Source organism: Helianthus annuus, chromosome 11 (assembly GCF_002127325.2).
Source record: "Helianthus annuus cultivar XRQ/B chromosome 11, HanXRQr2.0-SUNRISE, whole genome shotgun sequence".
Lineage (NCBI taxonomy): Eukaryota > Viridiplantae > Streptophyta > Magnoliopsida > Asterales > Asteraceae > Helianthus > Helianthus annuus.
The window spans coordinates 18,293,251-18,316,426 of NC_035443.2; the positions used below are offsets into that span (position 1 = coordinate 18,293,251).

The window sequence follows — 23,176 nt, forward strand, 5'->3', positions numbered from 1 at the left end:
AACGGAGAGAGGAACGATCTCACAGTGGTTGCGTAAACTCCAACGGATTGTAACCTTCACTTAGGGTTACAAGCTCTTGATTAGAAAACCAAGCACAAGTCCTGTTGGTTTGCCCTAAAAGGGACCAACGAGGACCTTCTTCAAATGTACCCGAGAAGAAACCAAAATTAGGGTTTCAATCTTCCAAGAGCAGCTCCTTCTCCCAGAAGCCAATACTTTAGAATCAGAACAACCAAACCCTAGAAATTAGGGTTTCAAACACCGTAATGGTACATGCAGCAAGAGAAGGGGATCAGCAAAGATTGAAGCCGACAGACCCTATGGACTACCAAGACTTCAATTTTACCGGAAATACAATCTTTGCCTCCAATCAGAAAACCCTAGTTTGATTCACAGTGAAACAGACCTTCGAGATATGCAGCGGAAGAACACCAGAGCACCGATTCAACCTCGGAGCTCTGATACCATGTCAGAACTCAAGGATCAATCAACAGAACAGATTTATTGCTTAATCACAGAATCAAATACAGGTAAATGATGAACCAGTCATCACAGATTGACTGGTGAATCAAACAAAGTGATTTACAAAATAAGAACCTTCAACTCTCACGAATGAACTTGTGAGGACGTTGGTAAAAGATGAACAGGAAGAGCAGGTTGCGATAGAGAAAGAGAAAGCTGAATGAATGCTTTGCCTCTGGATCCTCCTTATAGATATACGCACAAAGCCCTAGACAGCTATGAGCCAGTTGTCACGAGCCCAAGTATGAAGCAGCCATAAGCCCAGAATCAACAAGACATAAGCCCATTAAATAAGTGGAGACCAAACCTCGCATAAACAAAAGAAAAGGGAAATAATTAAGACAAATGTAACAAAGGAAATATAAAAGTACAGGCACGTTTATACTGGTATTTTAACATCCTCCCTTTAAGCACACATGTAATATACACGATAAAACTACAAGATATGTATGGTGATCAACATTTTTGTTTTGTTGAAATAACTCATAATGTATCTTTTTATATATAGAGAGGGTGAGGATCAAATAGGAAGTTTATTTTGGCTAGGAAGGATAGGAAGTAATAGGATTATGCCATGTGGCAAAATTTAAAATAAAGAGGAATGGTATTTTAGTCAATCGTATCCTTTCTTCTTCCTTCTTCTCCCCAGTAACTTCAAAACCCACCATTTTCAAAACCCACCATCTTCAACCATTTCTTCACTTTCTACTTTCAATAATCACTACATTATAGTGCGATTTTCATCACCAATCATTGAATCAAACACCCGATCAACGTGTTCTTCAGCTTTCTTGAAGAAAACCCAGTTTAATTTCATACAAAATCTCGTTTTTCCTGTGATTTTGAAGATAATCACTAGATCCATTCGATTCGATCGCTGATAAGTGTTTCTATCATTCAAATTTCGTCAATCATTGAAGAAACCGGCTTCGATCCACGTAAGAAATTCTTTAATTTCATTTTTATGATCTGGATTTTTGATTTAGTCATTGCGTTTTACGATCTTGGCGGGGGTCCGGGGGCAGCGTCCCTGTTAGCAGGGTCCCAGGGGCGGCAGTCCCTGGCGGGGTCCAAGGGGCAGAGCCCCTGGCTGGGGTTGAGCTGCATTCGTAGACAGTTTTTGATCTCCTACTTACTGGTTCAGACAATTCACAGACAAAACTATTGTCCTGGTTCAATGTGTTTTAGAAAGAACGCTTTCTTTGGTGTTTTTAGGCCATTGCGTTTTAGAATGGTTGCAAAAGTCGTTAGGCGCTCCCTAGTTGGATTCGGGAGTACTCGGGAAGTACTTGGCCTAGACGGGGATTACTCGGGGAGTAATGGTCCTAGGCGAACAGTACTCAGACCTCGGCAGCCTACCTTGTAGCGAGTACTCGGGGAGTACTCAGAGCCTAGGCGGGACTTTTACAACCATGGAACTAAGACATTTTTATGTGTTTTCTGGCTATTGTGTTTTAGAAAAACACATTTTTGAAGTGTTTTTAGTCATTGCGTTTTAGGTAAAACACATTTTTAGGTGTTTTTAGTCTATTGCGTTTTAGAGAGAACATTTTCTTTTGTTTTTTTAGGCCATTGTGTTTTAGAAAGGATACATTTTTAAGTGTTTTCTGGCCATTGCGTTTTATAAATAAGACATTTTTTTTGTGTTTTTGGTGCATTGCGTTTTAGGTAAAACACATTTTTATGTGTTCTCAGTCCATTGTGTTTTAGAAAACAGACATTTAAGTGTTTTCTTGCCATTGCGTTTTAGAAATAAGACATTTGTTTGTGTTTTTGGTGCATTGCGTTTTAGGTAAAACACTTTTTTATGTGTTTTCAGTCCATTGCGTTTTAGAAAGTACACTTTCTTTTGTGTTTTTAGGCTATTGCGTTTTAGAAAGAAGACATTTCTTTGTGTTTTCTGGCCATTGCGTTTTACAAGTAAGACATTTCCTTGTGTTTTTTGTGCATTGCGTTTTAGAAAAATGTCATATTTTAGGTTTTTTTTTCCATTGCGTTGTACGCAACTGGGTTTTCAAAAAAAATTTGAAATTATAGCAATAGTATACTCGTTTTAAAGATTAAAAAAACGCTCGTTTTTTTGGTGCAATTTTTATAAAAAAATAATGTCGTATGAAAGAGTTATTAACGTTTAAAAAATGGGGGGTGGGGGGGGGGGGGAATTGGAGGAGAGAGAAACTATTGCCTTGAATTGACTAGAATGCCTCTAAACAAACCCACGCGCCTCCTTTTTTCCTTCAATTTCACTCATTTAATCTTAGCCATTGATTAAATAAATGGATGGTCAAGATTACTTCTTAGGCTTCCTACCCAACTAAACTTCCTATTATATCCTAACCTTATATAGAGATAGTACAAGATACATAATTAAGACTAACAAATTGTATAGTGATAAAAGATAAAAACACATAAATATGGAGGTGGCAACAATAATATATATATATATATATATATATATATACTAGTCACTTACCCGCGCGATGCGGCGGGAGTGGCGATTTTCAATAGGATACTCGTTTACCGTTAGTTTATCCGTCGTCTCGTGATAATCGTATAGTACTTAAGTTAGTTTTCTTATTCGTGATCTTCTACAAGAATAGTACAAAACAAGGAAGTAGATGTAATTAAAAACAAGAAGAGTTCAGAACAGTCAAGTAGCTAGACAAAACAATAAAAACAAAATGCGGGGAGTCTCTTGTATCTCTTCCTGTTTTACCAATACATCCGTTCGCTTATGACTTTCTTGTATCTTATCCTCTCCTGTACCAGATTTCGACACATAACAAAATGTTACACGCTTACAGGTGCTTTAAAATAGTAATTAAAAAGTAATTTCAGGAAGCAAATAAGGCACATAATCTACTAACTTACCTTCGTTTTGATACGGATGCGATTAATTAATCACGCAACACTTCCTGGTAGACAACATTTGATGTGTAAACTCCGCGTTGTTTGAATTCTTTGGCGAGATGTACCAACACCTTCGTACTTTGTCTTGAAATCCCTCTTGATAACGCGACATAAAGTTGTCCATGTGAAAATACAGAATCCGGTAGATAAATACCAACGTTCGGAATTGTTTGACCTTGAGCTTTATTAATCGTCATGGAAAAGCTAAGTCGAATTGGAAATTGTTTTCTTTTCAGCTTAAATGGGAACATGTCATCTTCAGAAAGGGTTAGAGGGATTCTTGGCAAAAAAACTCTTTTTCCGGCATGTTGACCGACTGCAATTTCCGCATCAATAACATTTCGCATGAAACCCTTACATATCAACCGCGTGCCATTACACAGGCCATGTGATGGATCGATATTACGTAACAATATTATTGGGCATCCAATTTTTAAATGAAGCTTATGAGGCGGCAAACCACTAACATTTAGCGAATTTAAGAACTCGACCGGATAGAAGTTGCGCTGATCGTCTTCAGCTTCATCAAAACTGTAATAAACTTTTTCCTCCCCTTGAAAAATTTCAATCATTTGATTATTAATCTCGTCAACACTATCATTTTTAGTGGACAATATTGCTCTAGAGATTATATAATCTGAAGAATATACATTATCTTCAATTGATGGAAAGATGGCATGGATCAATTCTTTTATAGCGTTTTCTCTGTTGTTGCACTGAATTGTCATGTCATCGGGTATGCGGATATAGTTTCCTTCGATTGGTTCTTCAGTTCCATCGCCGACTCTTAAAAGAAATTTAGAAAACCATGGATCTTTCAGCGCTCTCATATTTATGGTCAACCGCATCTTCTTAGTCAAAGACCAAAGAGGTGACATTCGTACGCTGGAGTCTACAATCTGTGCTCGAGTGCCACGTTTGATAACCGGCAACACCTGTCTGAAGTCACCTCCCATAACCATTATCTTTCCACCAAATGGGAGACTAACACCTATAATGTCTTGGAATGTACGATCGACTGTCTCTATCGCTTGTCGTTTAGCCATCGACGCTTCATCCCATATGATTATTTTGGCAGAGCGAATCAGTTTAGCGGCCCCACTCTGTTTTTTAATATTGCACATTGAATTATTTTCAAGATTAAGAGGAATCTTGAATCTCGAGTGAGCCGTTCTACCTCCTGGCATATTATTAGCCGCTGCACCTGATGAAGCTGTTGCGAGAGCAATAAGACCACGTGACCGAATTTCAGCAAGCAAGGCAATGTACAAAAATGTTTTTCCAGTTCCACCTGGACCATCAATAAAGAACACGCCTGGAAGATCATTATCAACATGCATCATGATCTCATCAAACACATTTTTTTGGTCCGGATTAAGTGAATGTTTGGCACTCAAGTGTTCAGGTTCCAAAACAATCCCATACTCTTCTTGTAACTCACGATAACCTGCATCTTGTAAGTTAACATTGTGACACTTCGGACTTTCCCGAACAATCCTTCGATGTAACTTACGTGTGTATATTTATTAAATGAAAACCCGTGAACTTCGTGTTACATGTTATGTGTATCTACGTGTTGGTGTATTTAGATATGTATATATATATATGTGTGCGTGTAATACACATGAGCCGAAACCACAAGCAACCCGACTCGAGACCACGGTCTCGAGTGAACATTAGTAATGGGCCGGCTAGGCCTTGGCCTTGTAGGAATTGAACCCAACCCGGAAACCCCCTAAGCCCATTCGGAACCTTATATAAACCAACCCACCCCTCCCTTATCCATTTTTACAACACTCACTACACTCTAACACCCTCCTCTCATCTCTCTCACTAAAACCCTAAAACCCTAAGCAACCAAGATCACCTCTTCTCATCTCCTTCTTCTCGGATCAAATCGGTGACCACTAGGAGCTCTCGGATCAACACACACACCCGTTAGAAGTTTCATACTCACCCTTGAACCTCACCAACCGGTTAGTGTCTTTAAAATATTTGTTGATTGTTAGATGATAGCATGAAGGACATAATTTAGCTAGTGTAGTTGTATACTTGGTGATGTGGTTTTGTGTGTAAAATGAATAATCGGCTAACATGTTTCTAGTTTCGGATAAGTTGCTAATGTGTTCATGACATTTTTGTGGCTAAAAATGACGCAAACCATTGACGTATGATGCTCATGAAAATCGGTTTGCATATGTGTGACACCATATGAATCGGTTTGGTTTAGAATTGATTCTTAGGATTTTCATGATAAAATGTTGTTTTGATAACTTGTTTGTGTGTTTTGATGTTGTCCGAGAAATATAAGATTTTGGTTAGTGGGTTTTAGGCATAGTATTTGGGTTAATGATGATGAGTGTTGTTGAATGTTGCTTGAATAATGATGAACAAGATGAATGTCTCATGAATATTTGAAAATGCCTTGTTTGATCCATTTTAGACAAAGGTTAGACAAGAAAACATGTTTTAGTGGCATAGTACAACCTGATTTCATGAAATTGCAATATCATTGGATAGTACGGTTTGCAGGTTCTAGAAGGTCTTCTTGTGCACGTAATCACGGTTGCGAGTCGCAACCTTTGGTTGCTACTCGAGACCGCACCAAGATTTGTCGAGACCGCCCGGTTGCGAGTCGTAATCAACGCGTATCGATCCGATTGCGAGTCGTAACCACAACTACTTTGTCGGAACTGCCGGTTGCGAGTCGGAATCTCTGATTGCGAGTCGCAACCAAAGCATGACGAACCGAGACCTCGGTTGCGAGTCGCAACCTTGGTTGCGAGACACCTCCGTCTCGACTGGACTGTTATTGGGCCGATATACTTGCTGGATTGTCTGTTAACTGGATTGCTTGTGTAACTGTTTAGGCCCAATACCCCACTGTTTGTATATTGCATGTTATACGTGACTGCTTTCTGTATTGTCATAAGTGTTTTATACGTGTTTACTTGTACCCAACTTGACCCATACTTGGTAACCATGCTAGGACGTGGTGACCAACATATTTAACCAAGTAACGTGTCATACCGAGCAACCCAAGGTGAGTTCACAACTTAAAAGCATGCGTCCCGGTGGTTTGGGACACGAGACTAAAACAACCCTATCCCCTTGTAAAGGGGATACCGTCTACACTCCTTCCCTAGTTATTGGGAAACAACTTACTTTATCTTCCCTTGTATTGGGAAACCTTTTTAGTTAATTACTGTTTATACGGATTGCAACTAACGGCACTAAACGCAACTCTATCACTCAAGTCCCTACTACATAATACCGATTAGTCGCCGGTGCCAGGCGAACGGGTTATTAGTTGATAGCGCTATTTAGGTCTTACCAGCCTCACACCGTGCCATGGTATGGGATCGGTCGTGAACTAATGTACTCAGGCATCCGTCAATGATGATAGAACATTGACATCGGGGCATCCTGCGGAAACGCATTCGGTTACCTAGTGTTCGGTATTGGAAAAACAGTTTAGTCGCTAACTTTTGGGGTAGCTCCCCATGGCATGTATAAACGGATAAATTAACTGGTGAAACAAGTTTTTGGTAATTAAAACTGGACAACTAGTGGACTCACTCAGCATTATTGTTGACCCCCTTTACTGCATGCTTTGCAGGTGGCCAGTGACTGGAGCAGCTACTTGGGATGTGTAGTGGTCGTCTGCCCGTGTGTTGGGCATTTATTATGCTTACCTTATGAACACTGTTTAAAAACTATTTAATTATGCTTCCGCTACTTGTTACTGTTTAAACTTTAAAACCCTTAACTCTGAACTTGATATTTGCTAATTTTTATGGTTAGCAAGTATTACTTTAATATTAACCAATGCTTAGTATAATTGGTGGCTGGATCCTGGTCAGTCACGCCCCCGAAGCGGGTGTTATCCGCGGGTGGATTTTGGGGGTGTGACAGATTGGTATCAGAGCCATTGGTTATAGTGAACTTGGTTTTAAAAAGGAAAAAAAAAAAATCTTTTTGAGAAAAACCAGACTATAACCCGTGACTCGTGACGACACTACACTCCAAGTACAAGGCTCGACTTATCTGACCTCATAGCTCGGACCCATAGTTACTTGCTTACTTGTCTTATGCTTCTGCTTTACTATACGTACTAGTTACCTGATTAGATAGATGCGTCTTCTCTCTTCTATCTTATTCTCGCTATGTTACGACATCACACTCATACTATGTTTTCTGGTTATGAAGACAATGAGTGGACGCGGACGAGGAAACGTCAACATGACCCCGGCTCAGTTCACTAGCCTGCTCAACACTGTGGCTGCAGCTTTCGCAGCTCACCCGATAGGTCAGCCTGCACCTGTGCAACCACGTGTTTGTACCTTCAAGACCTTTATGGATTGCAAGCCTCTTCCTTTCAATGGCACGGAGGGTGCCATAGGCCTTCTGCACTGGATTGAGAAGGTCGAAGCTGTTTTTGCTGTCTGTGAATGCCCAACTGCTAACTGGGTGAAGTTTGCTACTGGTACTCTAGAGGGAAGCGCACTTTCATGGTGGAAGGCGCAAATTCAAATGCTTGGCTTGGAGACTGCAAACGCTACTGCGTGGGAAGATTTCAAGGATATGATCAAGGAAGAGTACTGTCACAGGGATGACATCCACAAGCTTGAGAATGAGTACTATGAACTCAAGATGGTTGGGTCAGAGATTGAGACCTACACCAAGCTGTCCAACGACTATGCTGCTCTTTGTCCAAACATGTCTCGACCTATGTACCGAAGGATCGAACTGTACATCAAGGGTCTGGCTCCAGAAATTCGAAGCCATGTAACTTCAGCTAACCACACTACCATTCAGCCGATCGTTCGACTTGCTCACAAACTCACGGATCAGGCTGTGGAAGAGGGCAGGTTGCCCAAAAGGATCAGTGCTGCGGAAGGAAGTTCTAGTGATGGCAAACGAAAGTGGGATGGAAATCAGGGCAAGGATGCTAACCCTACTCAAGCCCCAGCTCAGCAAAGGAAAACTGACAACAGCAAGGGCAATCAACAACAGGGTGGCTACCGGGGAAACTACCCTAAGTGCAACAAGTGTAACAGGCACCACAATGGGGCGTGCAACAAGGGTCAGTGTCAGCGATGCCACAAGATGGGGCACGAAGCAAAGGATTGTAGAAGTCAGTTCCCGGCAAGGCAGAATCAGCAACAACCCCAACAGCAACAGCAGCAGGGAAACAACAGAGCATGTTTTAAATGCGGGGCAACAGGGCACATGCGAAAGGATTGCCCTGAACTGAATCAGAATCGCAACAACAACCAGGGAGCTGGGAACAATGAGCAGAATAACAATGCTGGAAATGCAAGGGGCAGAGCTTTCGTGATTGGAGCTGGAGAAGCTAGGAACGATCCCAACGTCGTGGCGGGTAAGTTCCTACTTGATGATCGTTATGTTTCTGTGTTATTTGATTCCGGTGCCGATGCCAGTTATGTATCCCTTCGCATTAGTAAGAAACTTAAGCATTCGCCCGCATTATTAAGTTCTAAGCATACCGTCGAGATAGCTAATGGTAAGAACGTCGAGGCCACGCATGTGATCCACGACTGCACCTTAGAATTGTCTGGCCACAAGTTTAGTATCGATCTTTTCCCTGTCAAACTTGGAAGCTTCGACGTCGTCATTGGTATGGATTGGTTATCCAAACATCGTGCTGAGATCCTCTGTCAAGAGAAAGCAGTTCGTATACCTCGCCGTTCTGGTCAACCCCTCATCGTCAAAGGCAACAAAAGTGGAGAAGTCACAGGCATTATCTCGCTTCTAAAAGCCCAGAAGTGTTTACAGAAAGGGCACACCGCTATCTTAGCACTCGTCACCAATACTCATGAAAAGGAAAAAGAGGATTGAAGATTTTCCTGTGGTACGCGATTATCCCGAGGTATTTCCTGAGGAACTACCTGGACTCCCTCCTCACCGACAGGTCGAATTCCAAATCGAGCTAGCTCCCGGAGCAGCACCCATAGCTCGTGCACCGTACCGATTGGCTCCTGCAGAACTGAAGGAACTCTCTACGCAACTACAAGAACTATTGGATAAAGGATTTATCCGTCCTAGTTCATCACCCTGGGGAGCCCCAGTACTCTTTGTCAAGAAGAAGGACGGCACATTCCGAATGTGCATCGACTATCGTGAGTTGAACAAGGTTACCATCAAGAATCGTTACCCTCTCCCGCGCATCGACGATTTGTTTGATCAATTGCAAGGATCGAGTTACTATTCTAAGATTGACCTGCGATCAGGCTACCATCAGTTGAGAGTTCGTAACGAAGATATCTCTAAGACTGCGTTCAGGACCCGTTATGGTCACTATGAATTTCTCGTCATGCCTTTTGGAATGACCAACGCACCTGCAGTGTTCATGGATCTTATGAACCGCGTATGTAAGCCTTACCTCGACAAATTTGTGATTGTGTTCATCGACGACATTCTGATTTATTCGAAAAGTCAAGAAGAGCATGAACAGCACCTACGCCTTATCCTCGATCTCCTTCGCAACGAGCAACTGTACGCCAAATTCTCTAAATGTGACTTCTGGCTTCGAGAAGTCCATTTCCTCGGCCATGTAGTTAATAAGGACGGAATTCACGTCGACCCAGCTAAGATCGAATCGATAAAGAACTGGCCTACACCTAAGACCCCCACTGAAGTTCGTCAATTCTTGGGTTTGGCGGGCTACTACCGCAGATTCATTCAGGGATTCTCAAAGATTGCACAACCCCTCACGACTCTTACTCAGAAAGGCGTCGCCTACAAGTGGAATACAGCACAGGAATCTGCTTTTCAGAGGCTTAAGGATAACCTCTGTAGCGCTCCTATTCTCTCGCTACCTGAAGGTACGGACGACTTTGTGGTTTACTGCGATGCGTCTATTCATGGGCTCGGTTGCGTGCTAATGCAACGCGAGAAAGTCATTGCCTATGCCTCTCGACAACTCAAGACGCATGAAAAGAACTACACGACGCACGACTTGGAACTGGGAGCAGTGATCTTTGCTCTTAAGATATGGAGACATTACCTGTACGGTACCAAGTGCACTATTTACACCGATCACAGGAGTCTCGAGCATATCTTTAGGCAAAAGGAATTGAACATGAGACAACGTCGATGGGTCGAACTCTTGAATGACTACGAATGCGCCATCAAATACCATCCGGGCAAAGCCAATGTCGTGGCAGACGCCCTCAGCCGAAAGGACACTACACCAAAGCGCGTGCGAGCACTGCAACTTACCATTCAGTCTAACCTCCCTACCCAGATTCGAAATGCTCAAGTTGAAGCATTGAAGCCGGAAAACATCAGGGCTGAGTCTCTGCGAGGGTCGAGACAGCAACTAGGACAGAAAGAAGATGGTGCTTACTATGTAACAGGACGCATCTGGGTTCCACTCCTTGGAGGTTTACGTGAACTCGTGATGGACGAAGCCCACAAGTCCCGCTACTCAGTACATCCTGGTTCGGACAAGATGTACCACGATTTGAAGACTACCTACTGGTGGCCTGGTATGAAGGCCCACATAGCGACGTACGTCGGCAAATGTTTGACTTGCGCGAGAGTCAAGACAGAATACCAGAAGCCAGCAGGTCTACTCCAACAACCAGAAATCCCGAAATGGAAATGGGAGCAAATTTCCATGGATTTTGTTACAGGGCTACCTAGATCTCAACGCGGAAATGATGCTATTTGGGTAATAGTGGATCGACTAACCAAGTCCGCACACTTTCTGGCTATTAAGGAAACAGACAAGTTTTCTACCCTGGCAGAGATTTACTTAAAGGAAGTAGTTTCGAGGCACGGAGTGCCAACCTCGATTATTTCAGACCGAGACGCTCGATTTACTTCAGAATTGTGGCAAGCTATGCACAAATGCTTTGGCTCACGTTTGGATATGAGCACTGCTTATCACCCGCAAACGGATGGACAGTCCGAACGCACCATCCAAACTCTAGAAGACATGCTTAGAGCGTGTGTGATCGATTTTGGTAAGAACTGGGAGAAGCATCTACCGTTAGTAGAATTCTCATACAACAACAGCTATCACACCAGTATTCAGGCAGCACCTTTTGAGGCATTGTACGGTCGTAAATGCCGGTCACCCCTCTGCTGGGCGGAAATCGGTGATAGTCAAATCACGGGCCCAGAGATGGTGGTAGATACAACGGAAAAGATTGCCCAGATCAGACAACGCATGGCGGCAGCTCGTGACCGTCAGAAGAGCTACGCTGATAAGCGTAGGAAACCATTGGAATTCCAGGTCGGTGACCGGGTTCTACTTAAAGTCTCACCCTGGAAGGGTGTGGTTCGCTTTGGTAAACGGGGCAAGCTTAATCCGCGATATATCGGACCATTCGAAATTACCAAGAAGATCGGTAAGGTCGCTTACAGATTGAACCTGCCTGAAGAGCTGAGTGCGGTACATAACGTCTTTCATGTATCCAACCTGAAGAAGTGTTTGTCGGATGAAACACTTGTGATTCCTTTTAAGGAACTGACGATTGACGAACAGCTACACTTTACTGAGGAACCAATCGAGATCACGGATCGAGTGATCAAAACCCTCAAACGTAGCCAGATACCTCTTGTACGAGTTCGTTGGAACTCGCGACGTGGCCCAGAGTATACCTGGGAGCGGGAAGACCAGATGAAGCACAAGTATCCCCAGTTGTTCCCAAACGAAAACCCCAGCACTGAAGCTACGAACGAATTTCGGGACGAAATTCCAAACTAACGGGGGGATGATGTGACACCCCGTTGAAACGCTTTCACTTACACTGGCTTGACAGTGGCTGCCTTAACTTTCGGGACGAAAGTTCCTAAAACTTGGGGATAATGTGACACTTCGGACTTTCCCGAACAATCCTTCGATGTAACTTACGTGTGTATATTTATTAAATGAAAACCCGTGAACTTCGTGTTACATGTTATGTGTATCTACGTGTTGGTGTATTTAGATATGTATATATATATATGTGTGCGTGTAATACACATGAGCCGAAACCACAAGCAACCCGACTCGAGACCACGGTCTCGAGTGAACATTAGTAATGGGCCGGCTAGGCCTTGGCCTTGTAGGAATTGAACCCAACCCGGAAACCCCCTAAGCCCATTCGGAACCTTATATAAACCAACCCACCCCTCCCTTATCCATTTTTACAACACTCACTACACTCTAACACCCTCCTCTCATCTCTCTCACTAAAACCCTAAAACCCTAAGCAACCAAGATCACCTCTTCTCATCTCCTTCTTCTCGGATCAAATCGGTGACCACTAGGAGCTCTCGGATCAACACACACACCCGTTAGAAGTTTCATACTCACCCTTGAACCTCACCAACCGGTTAGTGTCTTTAAAATATTTGTTGATTGTTAGATGATAGCATGAAGGACATAATTTAGCTAGTGTAGTTGTATACTTGGTGATGTGGTTTTGTGTGTAAAATGAATAATCGGCTAACATGTTTCTAGTTTCGGATAAGTTGCTAATGTGTTCATGACATTTTTGTGGCTAAAAATGACGCAAACCATTGACGTATGATGCTCATGAAAATCGGTTTGCATATGTGTGACACCATATGAATCGGTTTGGTTTAGAATTGATTCTTAGGATTTTCATGATAAAATGTTGTTTTGATAACTTGTTTGTGTGTTTTGATGTTGTCCGAGAAATATAAGATTTTGGTTAGTGGGTTTTAGGCATAGTATTTGGGTTAATGATGATGAGTGTTGTTGAATGTTGCTTGAATAATGATGAACAAGATGAATGTCTCATGAATATTTGAAAATGCCTTGTTTGATCCATTTTAGACAAAGGTTAGACAAGAAAACATGTTTTAGTGGCATAGTACAACCTGATTTCATGAAATTGCAATATCATTGGATAGTACGGTTTGCAGGTTCTAGAAGGTCTTCTTGTGCACGTAATCACGGTTGCGAGTCGCAACCTTTGGTTGCTACTCGAGACCGCACCAAGATTTGTCGAGACCGCCCGGTTGCGAGTCGTAATCAACGCGTATCGATCCGATTGCGAGTCGTAACCACAACTACTTTGTCGGAACTGCCGGTTGCGAGTCGGAATCTCTGATTGCGAGTCGCAACCAAAGCATGACGAACCGAGACCTCGGTTGCGAGTCGCAACCTTGGTTGCGAGACACCTCCGTCTCGACTGGACTGTTATTGGGCCGATATACTTGCTGGATTGTCTGTTAACTGGATTGCTTGTGTAACTGTTTAGGCCCAATACCCCACTGTTTGTATATTGCATGTTATACGTGACTGCTTTCTGTATTGTCATAAGTGTTTTATACGTGTTTACTTGTACCCAACTTGACCCATACTTGGTAACCATGCTAGGACGTGGTGACCAACATATTTAACCAAGTAACGTGTCATACCGAGCAACCCAAGGTGAGTTCACAACTTAAAAGCATGCGTCCCGGTGGTTTGGGACACGAGACTAAAACAACCCTATCCCCTTGTAAAGGGGATACCGTCTACACTCCTTCCCTAGTTATTGGGAAACAACTTACTTTATCTTCCCTTGTATTGGGAAACCTTTTTAGTTAATTACTGTTTATACGGATTGCAACTAACGGCACTAAACGCAACTCTATCACTCAAGTCCCTACTACATAATACCGATTAGTCGCCGGTGCCAGGCGAACGGGTTATTAGTTGATAGCGCTATTTAGGTCTTACCAGCCTCACACCGTGCCATGGTATGGGATCGGTCGTGAACTAATGTACTCAGGCATCCGTCAATGATGATAGAACATTGACATCGGGGCATCCTGCGGAAACGCATTCGGTTACCTAGTGTTCGGTATTGGAAAAACAGTTTAGTCGCTAACTTTTGGGGTAGCTCCCCATGGCATGTATAAACGGATAAATTAACTGGTGAAACAAGTTTTTGGTAATTAAAACTGGACAACTAGTGGACTCACTCAGCATTATTGTTGACCCCCTTTACTGCATGCTTTGCAGGTGGCCAGTGACTGGAGCAGCTACTTGGGATGTGTAGTGGTCGTCTGCCCGTGTGTTGGGCATTTATTATGCTTACCTTATGAACACTGTTTAAAAACTATTTAATTATGCTTCCGCTACTTGTTACTGTTTAAACTTTAAAACCCTTAACTCTGAACTTGATATTTGCTAATTTTTATGGTTAGCAAGTATTACTTTAATATTAACCAATGCTTAGTATAATTGGTGGCTGGATCCTGGTCAGTCACGCCCCCGAAGCGGGTGTTATCCGCGGGTGGATTTTGGGGGTGTGACAAACATCGTCAGTTATCTTAGGAAGGTCGAATTCATTGAAATTTTTACCCATGGATTGTACCAAGACACTTATTTCGGTAAGAACCATATTTTGAACTCGTTCTATACTTTGACAGTGTAACCGATGATCTTCAGATAGTGAATCAAAGTGGTCATTCCATAACTTTCGAATATCTCCAGGTTGGCAAAAAATCATTATGGTCGCAAATAACCTTCTAAGAGCATTGGGAAACTGAAACGTAGAGGCTTCTTCGAGACATTGTGATAGATATTCATCGTCTTCTATTAAGCCTAACTCAAGAGCTGCTTTCCGAAATGTCGCACACCGTTGACCATTAACTGTGCAAAGATGTTCGAAAGAAGTAGGCCCTCTGACATTTGACAAAAGTAGGCGTAAGTAGTACCTTTCTCCTTCGGCTGGATTAGCGGAAACGATACGACCTCTTTGTTTTTTACCGAAACGACGACTCCAACGGCGTGTGCTTCCATTCCAAGTATAGTGTTTTGGAAAATCTTTATACAAATGTACCCTTGCTGTTTCATCGTTTCTATTCTGATCAAAAAATGCTGTTAGCATGGTTCTCTTATCCCTTTCCCTATCAACAATATTAGGCATCAAGTCATCATCTCTAAATCTAACCATCTGATTATTTGGGAGATGAAGTTGTAAGGCTAGAACAGCAGGAAAGATTTGAGAAAGAGAGAAGGAAAAAATTCGCCACATAGCCTCTGGGGGCGATATGTAGCATGCATCTTGAAATCTTTTTATCTCATTAATAACAACCCCTGGCTCACTTTGATCGACTTGAATAACCTGTTTGTCATGTCCTTTATAAACATATTTGAAAAGATATTTCACAGATTTTATACTTGAGCAAACTTCAACATTCATGTGGCAGTTAAACATCATCAAAAGCCTTGGGTTATATGGGACCACCCATCTATTATCAAGTGTTTGTCCTCGTAGGTCCACTTCTATCCCGGTGTCTCTCCTTCGATACAACGGATACGAATCTTCTCCTTGTGTCGTCTGTTCGTTAAATTGTCTAGGATAGTGAAAACGACAAATTTTAGGATCACCCTGCATACAAGGACTGCTTGATCGTAAATTGCCGCAAGGACCGTGAATCATGTGCTTGACAACCATCTCATGCAATCTGGGATGTGTTAGTTTGTTAGGAATTTCAGCACACACAACCTTATCATAATGGTCCGCGTTATTGATCTTGTGTTGCGGGTACATGATTAGGAGAAAATGTGCGTGCGGCAAACCCCGCTTTTGAAATTCAATGACATAGACGTATGACTTAACTTCCCCGAGGACATGTTTCTTGAAGAGTTGATCCTTAAGATCTTCTAGTTTAGCCCGGAACACTCTTGAAACAAGGTCTGGACGATCTGTAGCAGTTTGACCAACATGTAAGTTATCACATATCTCAGGCCACTTAGGATTACATGTCATTGTAAGGAATACATCAGGCTTGCCGTCGTCTTGAACTAACGTCATCGCATCTAGAAACCGACGTCGCATGTCGCGAGGCCCCCCGATGAAAGATGCAGGCAACACAATTCTTTTCCCGACTCTGTTTGCATGAACCTCGCCAGTATTGACGCAATCCACAATACCTTGGTACAATTCGGCTCGAATTTTTTCCTGGTTTCTCTCACAAAATTCTAAGCGTGACGTCTCAATTTTGATGTAAACATCAACCACAAACTGCTGTAGCAGCCTACCACCGAACAAAAGCACATTATCGGTAGATCGAATCTGGAACTTGTAACAGTAGTACTCTCGCATAGCCACGGTTGTTCTACCACTTCGTGTGTTAGCCTCTGAACGATGAAGATGTATTAAAAACAAACAGTTAATAAAAATAAAACGCATTACGCTATTTTTATGATCTTCACTTAAAAAGGATAACAAATTGTTGGTACCTTCCATTTCTCCTTCGATGTTGTCATTTTTGCGAACCTCATTGATTGATACTCCTTGACGTGGTATGTTAGCATGCCAACCCGACTCACCATTAGGAAAAAATAAAGGATACGACAATGGATCGTAACAACTGAAGTACGGCTGAATAGTTTGTCTATATTCAGACCTACCGTACACTACAATACTTCGTTTATACGAAGTGATATTGTCATTACCTTCAACCCAAATACCAGCAACCTATATAATTGTGAACTATAAGTAAGTAAAATAAGCAATTATATTAAATAATTGCAATTAATATAATATATTATATATACCTCCGATGTCGTTGGTCGGTTGTACACCCTTTGGTCAAGTTCAACCGAAGTATTCAAAGTGACTCTATAGTTGTCCAGAGGTCCTAGTTCCGCAAGTCTTCTAAATGTATCGACATATGGGTTTGTAGAAAGAACGCGTGTTAAAATCTGAGTAATACGCCGATCAAGATTTGGCCATCGGAGTCTGTGATCTAACTCAGTATCAGGATCGTAAAAATACAACTGCAAGTACCTAGGAGTCCCATCCCTCGGAACTAATTGGTCGATTCTGTGATATATTCCTTTATGTGCACGAAAAGTATATACGCCGTCTCTCATATTGTTCAATGTATCATCCAATGTCACACCCATTGAGGCAAAAGAAAAATTGGTGTTATAAGCACGGATGTTTTGCCTAAACAAATCTCCAATTTCATCTTGAGACGTGAAAAGTCGGTACAATTCCTCTGGAATTTCTAAGTTTGCTAACACGGTTTTCCCACTCATACAACAAAAGGTATCAAATTCAAATTGAAATCGTTTTGCTCCACAATTAGGACATGCGCCTCGTTCCTTTAAAACACGATGCTCTCCAGGTACACCATTGTAAACAAAATTATAAGGATCATCTTCTACGCTCCCATGTTGGAGTGAAGGTTGATCAACTACTTCAGCAAATTGGGGTAATAAAGTACGCGGATGAATTTGAATACCTAAAAAAATTGGTGTATTAAGTAATGAAGGTTGTAAAAGATGTCAAGTTCGAAAAAGAAATCTTTGTTAAATAAATAGAAACCTCGTGATGTTCTATGCCTGACTACGTCAATTACATCATCTATCGGGGTTTGGTTGACTTGACTGCCATTTGAAATACGCATTCCATTATCGTTTGGTGTATTAGAACATCCTTCATTGTACTCCTTGCATTTTGTAGTAGAAACACTTGAGGCGTTCTCATTTGTTGTTTGTAGAAATTGAGTAATATTAGTTTGTAAACTTCTTAACGGTGTCCTTTCTCTTGACCTATTATTCATTAAAGATATTGATGAAGCACTTTGGGGGGCATCACCACTCCCAAATTTAGATACTTTGTTATTTTCTTTGCGTGCAGCATAGTATCTTTTTTGATACTCTTTTCGTTTTTCAGCTTTAGTAGATGCACTCGAGCTAGAAGCATGATTTCGAGGGTTTGAGAGTCCATTAGTCATTGTAAATTGAAAAAATGACAAATACCTTGCAAATTAAATAAAAGAGAGTTATCATAGATGATGAAATTCTCAAATCATAACAACATTCCAACACATAACTTAGAGAAAAACAAACCGAAGGATAACATTGAAATACATAATGATAACATTAAAATACATGACTTAAACGGAATATCATGACTTACAGGAAAAAAAAACACAAATCCTTAAAACATTGACATACATAATGATAACATTAAGTGAAAGCCAATCTAAATACTTGGTGAAACAATGGTCTGCACAAACACCGCACCCTTAAAACCTCGAAACCAAGAAACGGGATAAAAACATTCGAAGGGCTTCATATCCATTTCAATTGTAAACAACTTCCCTAATTTAGTCATCACAAACCAATTACCATTTGTCACATAATGTGTTATATCGCACCACAATGACAATGATATCGGGGGGATCGGAGGACATGATAAGACCTTAATCCAGTAATCCCCTTGTAGTGTCCATAGGTCAATTGTCATCTCAAACATGCCAGTGCTAGCAAACATGTGAAGCACATTTTTTACATTAACTAAAACACCTTGAACCATTCCATTAGAAGGAACGGGTGGAAAGCTTATCTCCTTGAACTGCTCCGAATTAACATCAAAACAAATCACCACATTCGTACCTCCAATCCAACATTCGCAAACAGTGAAATATAGAGTACCACCACAAAATGTGCCAGCTGACCAATTGAAATGAGGGCTTAGGTACTCTTGTCTTGTTATGAAAGGAATATTTCTCCAAGAGTCTACTTCCCTAGAATAAACATAGACACCAAGTACACCACTCCTACGCTTTATATGCAAGACCTTGTAATCATCGTCAGCGTCAACGTACAAACCAATGGCATCAAGGTTATTTATATAGAATCCATGAGAATCAGGGGTTGACAAACGCTTGAAAGCAGTAGTTGTTGGATTCCAAAGAAGCAGCTCGTATGTATGATTGAAGCAAACACACAACAATCCGTTCAAATGTGAAAGTATTGAGACATCATTATTTTGGTGATGGAATGGAAATGTAACTGTTGAGCTTGGACCATAGTCATTGTTATTAGAGATGATTGGACAAACAGAACACGTTAGGTCGTCAATTAGTAGAACTCTCTGGTTAGATGAAACTACTGAGCGAGAACAATGTATCTTTACGAAATCTTGTGTTGACAATAACGCATACCATTGCTTACATACACTCTTAGAACGACCTACATCCTTTGCTGGCAGCCTCGTTAATATCTCAAACACGATTGTATGAGTAGGAAGGTCAGCCATGGTTATACCTTCGTTTAATACAGATAATGATTATTTAGTTGTCCAATCTAAGAAGATTATACCTTGGTGATAGATTATAAATACTTCTACAATTACATCAATATGAGGGAAACAAAAAGCAAAACACGAAACACCAAGAGAGACTTTAATATTCAACAACTAAACAAATAACAACACCAAATGTTTCTAACTTAAACACAAATTGGATAACGATCCATAATTTACATATCCCGTGCCTCGACCATATCCGGTTCGTACGTAATCGTACTCAACTCCGTAGACTTCAAAATATTAACTGAAATAACAAATAAAATATAACTTTTATTAAACTACATGAGCCATTAGATCTAACTAATTATTAGAATGTTCATGTGTAAAGCATAACATACTATCTGGTAGATGAACCAACTTGAGACGTGATACATATATGATGGACCTTTGTTGCACGGCTCGAATGGAACGTATAACATCGGAAGGCTTCAGGGCAGACAAAAACAATTGTATTGTGTGACCACTGTATATTACGATTTTGGGTTAAAGTTCTTCTAATAATAATATTTTCTTACATATAACGTAAATATTATGTTTGTAATATGTTAATAATAAATAATAACATACGTCTTATCTTGAAGAGAAAGTTCAAAACAACATCGATCACGTTTGCCTTCTATTATTCTCCCAACCACATCTAAAACCAAATCAGTTAAATCGTATAGACCATATATAAAGTTTTATATATTTAATAAAAATTATAGATAGAGAATTAATATGTACCAACAATATCCATTTGAGGTCTCCTGTCATGCTTCAATTCTATAATGGAAGGGACCAATGGATATAAAGAAGCACCCCTTGGAATCGTAAGCGTAAGTGAAGAAAGCTTTGTATATTCGTTGATGACAATTTTCTTCTCGGACCAAACTAACACGTAATTCTGGTACTTTGGGCACTCAAGATAGTTGAGATTCTCAATTTGGAAATGATTCAACGAAAAAAAACCACCCATCAATGACGCGTCATTATATTTGTGTATCAAATTTTGTGGGACGAACGCAACAATTTTTTGTCTCTAAAATGAAAAGAAATTTAGTGGTGGAAAAACGCTTATATAACACAAAGTAAATTAAAATAATGTTCTTACGTGTTGATCAAGAAATATAACCACTAATCTCTTTCCATCGACGTCATGCCAAATAAACTCCACCTTAACAAAGATTATATTATACCATGCTCTATCATTTGTCAATGATGAAAATTCTTCAACGGAAAAATGATCAGACATATCCTATTAAGTGTTCAATATTAGTTAACTAAAAAAATAAAAACTCCAGAAATAAAATTTAAACTAAGACATGATTAAAATTAAACAGCAACAAATTTAAATTTAAAGTAATACATAATTAAAAGTTACATAATTAAGATTCAAACTAATTCGAGAAAAAAAAAACTACAGTCATCATAAAAGTTGTTCTAAGGTTCCCAAACCATTTTTTCATCCAATGGTGGTTCGTAAACCGCCCCAGGGTCAGTTTCGTACCCTTCAGCCCAGGTCGGTAGTTCTTGTGTTTGACTGTAGTTTTCCACATAAGGGGGGTTTGAAGGTGGAGGATGCATAGGAAGTATAGGAGTGTTTGGCACCGGACGATGGCACCCCTCAATTTGTAGTCCACCAAATTGTAGTTGAGCGAAGGTATAGTCATACGCCCAATTCAACTCTTCATCCGTCCAACCAAATGGATCATCATATTCAGGGTTTGCCAATGGAGGTGGGGTTGAAACCGAAGGTGGGGTTAAAACCGGAGGTGGGGTTGACACCGGAGGTGGGTTTGAAGTTAGAGGGTTTGAATCAGGAAGGTTTAAATGGTTTGTTGATCCTAGTGATTCAACGGGAATTGGATAACCACCGCCCATACCTCTCAATTGATATGTGTTTGGAGTGATTTGTAAACTGAAAAATACACATAATTACTATAACAATCAGCTTTGTGAATACAGTATTGTTTTAAATACAGTATTGTTTTGAATACAGTATTGTTTTGAACACAGTATTGTTTTGAATACAGTATTGTTTTGAATACAGGATTGTTTTGAATACAGCTTTGTGAATACAGTATTGTTTTGTGAATACGGCGTTTTATTTTGTTTTGAATACAGTATTGTTTTAAAAAAAATTCCTGTAATGATGAAGGAAAAGATCAAAATATAATAGAACAAAGTAAATGAATGAAAAGATCATAATTATCACAAAACCATGACACATATCAGTCCCAAAAATGAAGGAAAAGATCAAAATATAACAGAACAAAGTAAAATCAAAACTACAAAAACAATTTACTATAATTTACACATACACATAATAACTATAACAATCAGCTTTGTGAATACAATATTGTTTTAAATACAGTATTGTTTTGAATACAGTATTGTTTTGAATACAGTATTGTTTTGAATACAGCTTTGCGAATACAGTATTGTTTTGTGAATACGGCGTTTTATTTTGTTTTGAATACAGTACTGTTTTAAAAAAAATTCCTGTAATGATGAAGGAAAAGATCAAAATATAACAGAACAAAGTAAATGAACCTAAATATCATAATTATCACAAAACCATGACACATATCAGTCCCAAAAATGAAGGAAAAGATCAAAATATAACAGAACACAGTAAAATCAAAACTACAAAAACAATTTATCCTTTCACTATCCCGAAAAATGAAAAAATATATCAAAACATCCCACAGAACAAACTAAAATAAAAAGTACATAACAATTTATCTTTTCACTATTCCATATCTAAAATTGACCTAACTATCATAATTTTCATTGAACTACAACACTTATCATCCCCAAAAATGACCTAAATATCATAATTATCACAAAAACATGACACATATCAGTCCCAAAAATGAAGGAAAAGATCAAAATATAACAGAACAAAGTAAAATCAAAACTACAAAAACAATTTATCCTTTCAATATCCAGAAAAATGAAAAAATATATCAAAACATCCCACAGAACAAACTAAAATAAAAAGTACATAACAATCTATCTTTTCACTATTCCATATCTAAAATTGACCTAACTATCATAATTTTCATTGAACTACAACACTTATCATCCCCAAAAATGACCTAAATATCATAATTATCACAAAACCATGACACATATCAGTCCCAAAAATGAAGGAAAAGATCAAAATATAACAGAACAAAGTAAAATCAAAACTACAAAAACAATTTATCCTTTCACTATGTCATATTTGAAAGAACTTACAACAATGCAAGAGGGAGATGTGAAAAGCCGACAAAAATTTTAAAACCTTGATGTGAAAGCCGAGAAACAACGCAAGATCCGAATGCAAAGAGTTGATATATTCTGAAATCGAAGTAAATAGAAGTTGTTAAGTTGATGTTTTGAAAGTAGGATTATTCAACTGAGATAAACTTACAATTTCAGTTGAGTGTAGTTGAGAGTTTGTAAAGTGTGAGTAGAGTGTAGATATCTCTGGATTATTTATAGAGACTGAAGGAAGCAGTGCTGTCTTTCAAACAGTGTATGGAAGAGTGTTGATATATTATACAGACTGCAGCAAGCAAGCTGTCTTTCACACAAAAGTAAAGTGTTGCTTTTTCCTGTAGATTGTACTTCCCTGCTTTTGGCATCCCTTTTTGTCAGATGTGTGAGCATTAAGAGAGAAAGCAGATGGT

At 40.0% G+C, this 23,176-nt stretch overlaps 3 protein-coding genes across 3 annotated transcripts; all 3 read right to left on the minus strand.

Annotated features, from left to right (window-relative positions):
* Positions 1-3,419: 3,419 nt before the first annotated feature.
* On the minus strand, positions 3,420-18,159 carry LOC110887927. Its single transcript, XM_035979805.1, has 5 exons — positions 17,748-18,159; positions 16,973-17,664; positions 16,655-16,892; positions 14,932-16,552; positions 3,420-4,929 (listed from the first exon to the last, which is right to left on the minus strand). The coding sequence occupies exons 1-5, from the start codon at positions 18,157-18,159 to the stop codon at positions 3,420-3,422; spliced, it is 4,473 nt and encodes a 1,490-aa protein (XP_035835698.1).
* A 251-nt stretch (positions 18,160-18,410) lies between these two features.
* On the minus strand, positions 18,411-19,469 carry LOC110887926 (putative F-box only protein 15). Its single transcript, XM_022135483.1, has one exon. The coding sequence runs from the start codon at positions 19,467-19,469 to the stop codon at positions 18,411-18,413; it is 1,059 nt and encodes a 352-aa protein (XP_021991175.1).
* Positions 19,470-19,575: 106 nt separating this feature from the next.
* Positions 19,576-21,380, minus strand: LOC110887925. The gene is made up of 5 exons (XM_035979806.1): positions 20,955-21,380; positions 20,611-20,754; positions 20,244-20,538; positions 20,088-20,157; positions 19,576-19,983 (listed from the first exon to the last, which is right to left on the minus strand). The coding sequence occupies exons 1-5, from the start codon at positions 21,378-21,380 to the stop codon at positions 19,821-19,823; spliced, it is 1,098 nt and encodes a 365-aa protein (XP_035835699.1). The 3' UTR covers positions 19,576-19,820.
* Positions 21,381-23,176: the final 1,796 nt, after the last annotated feature.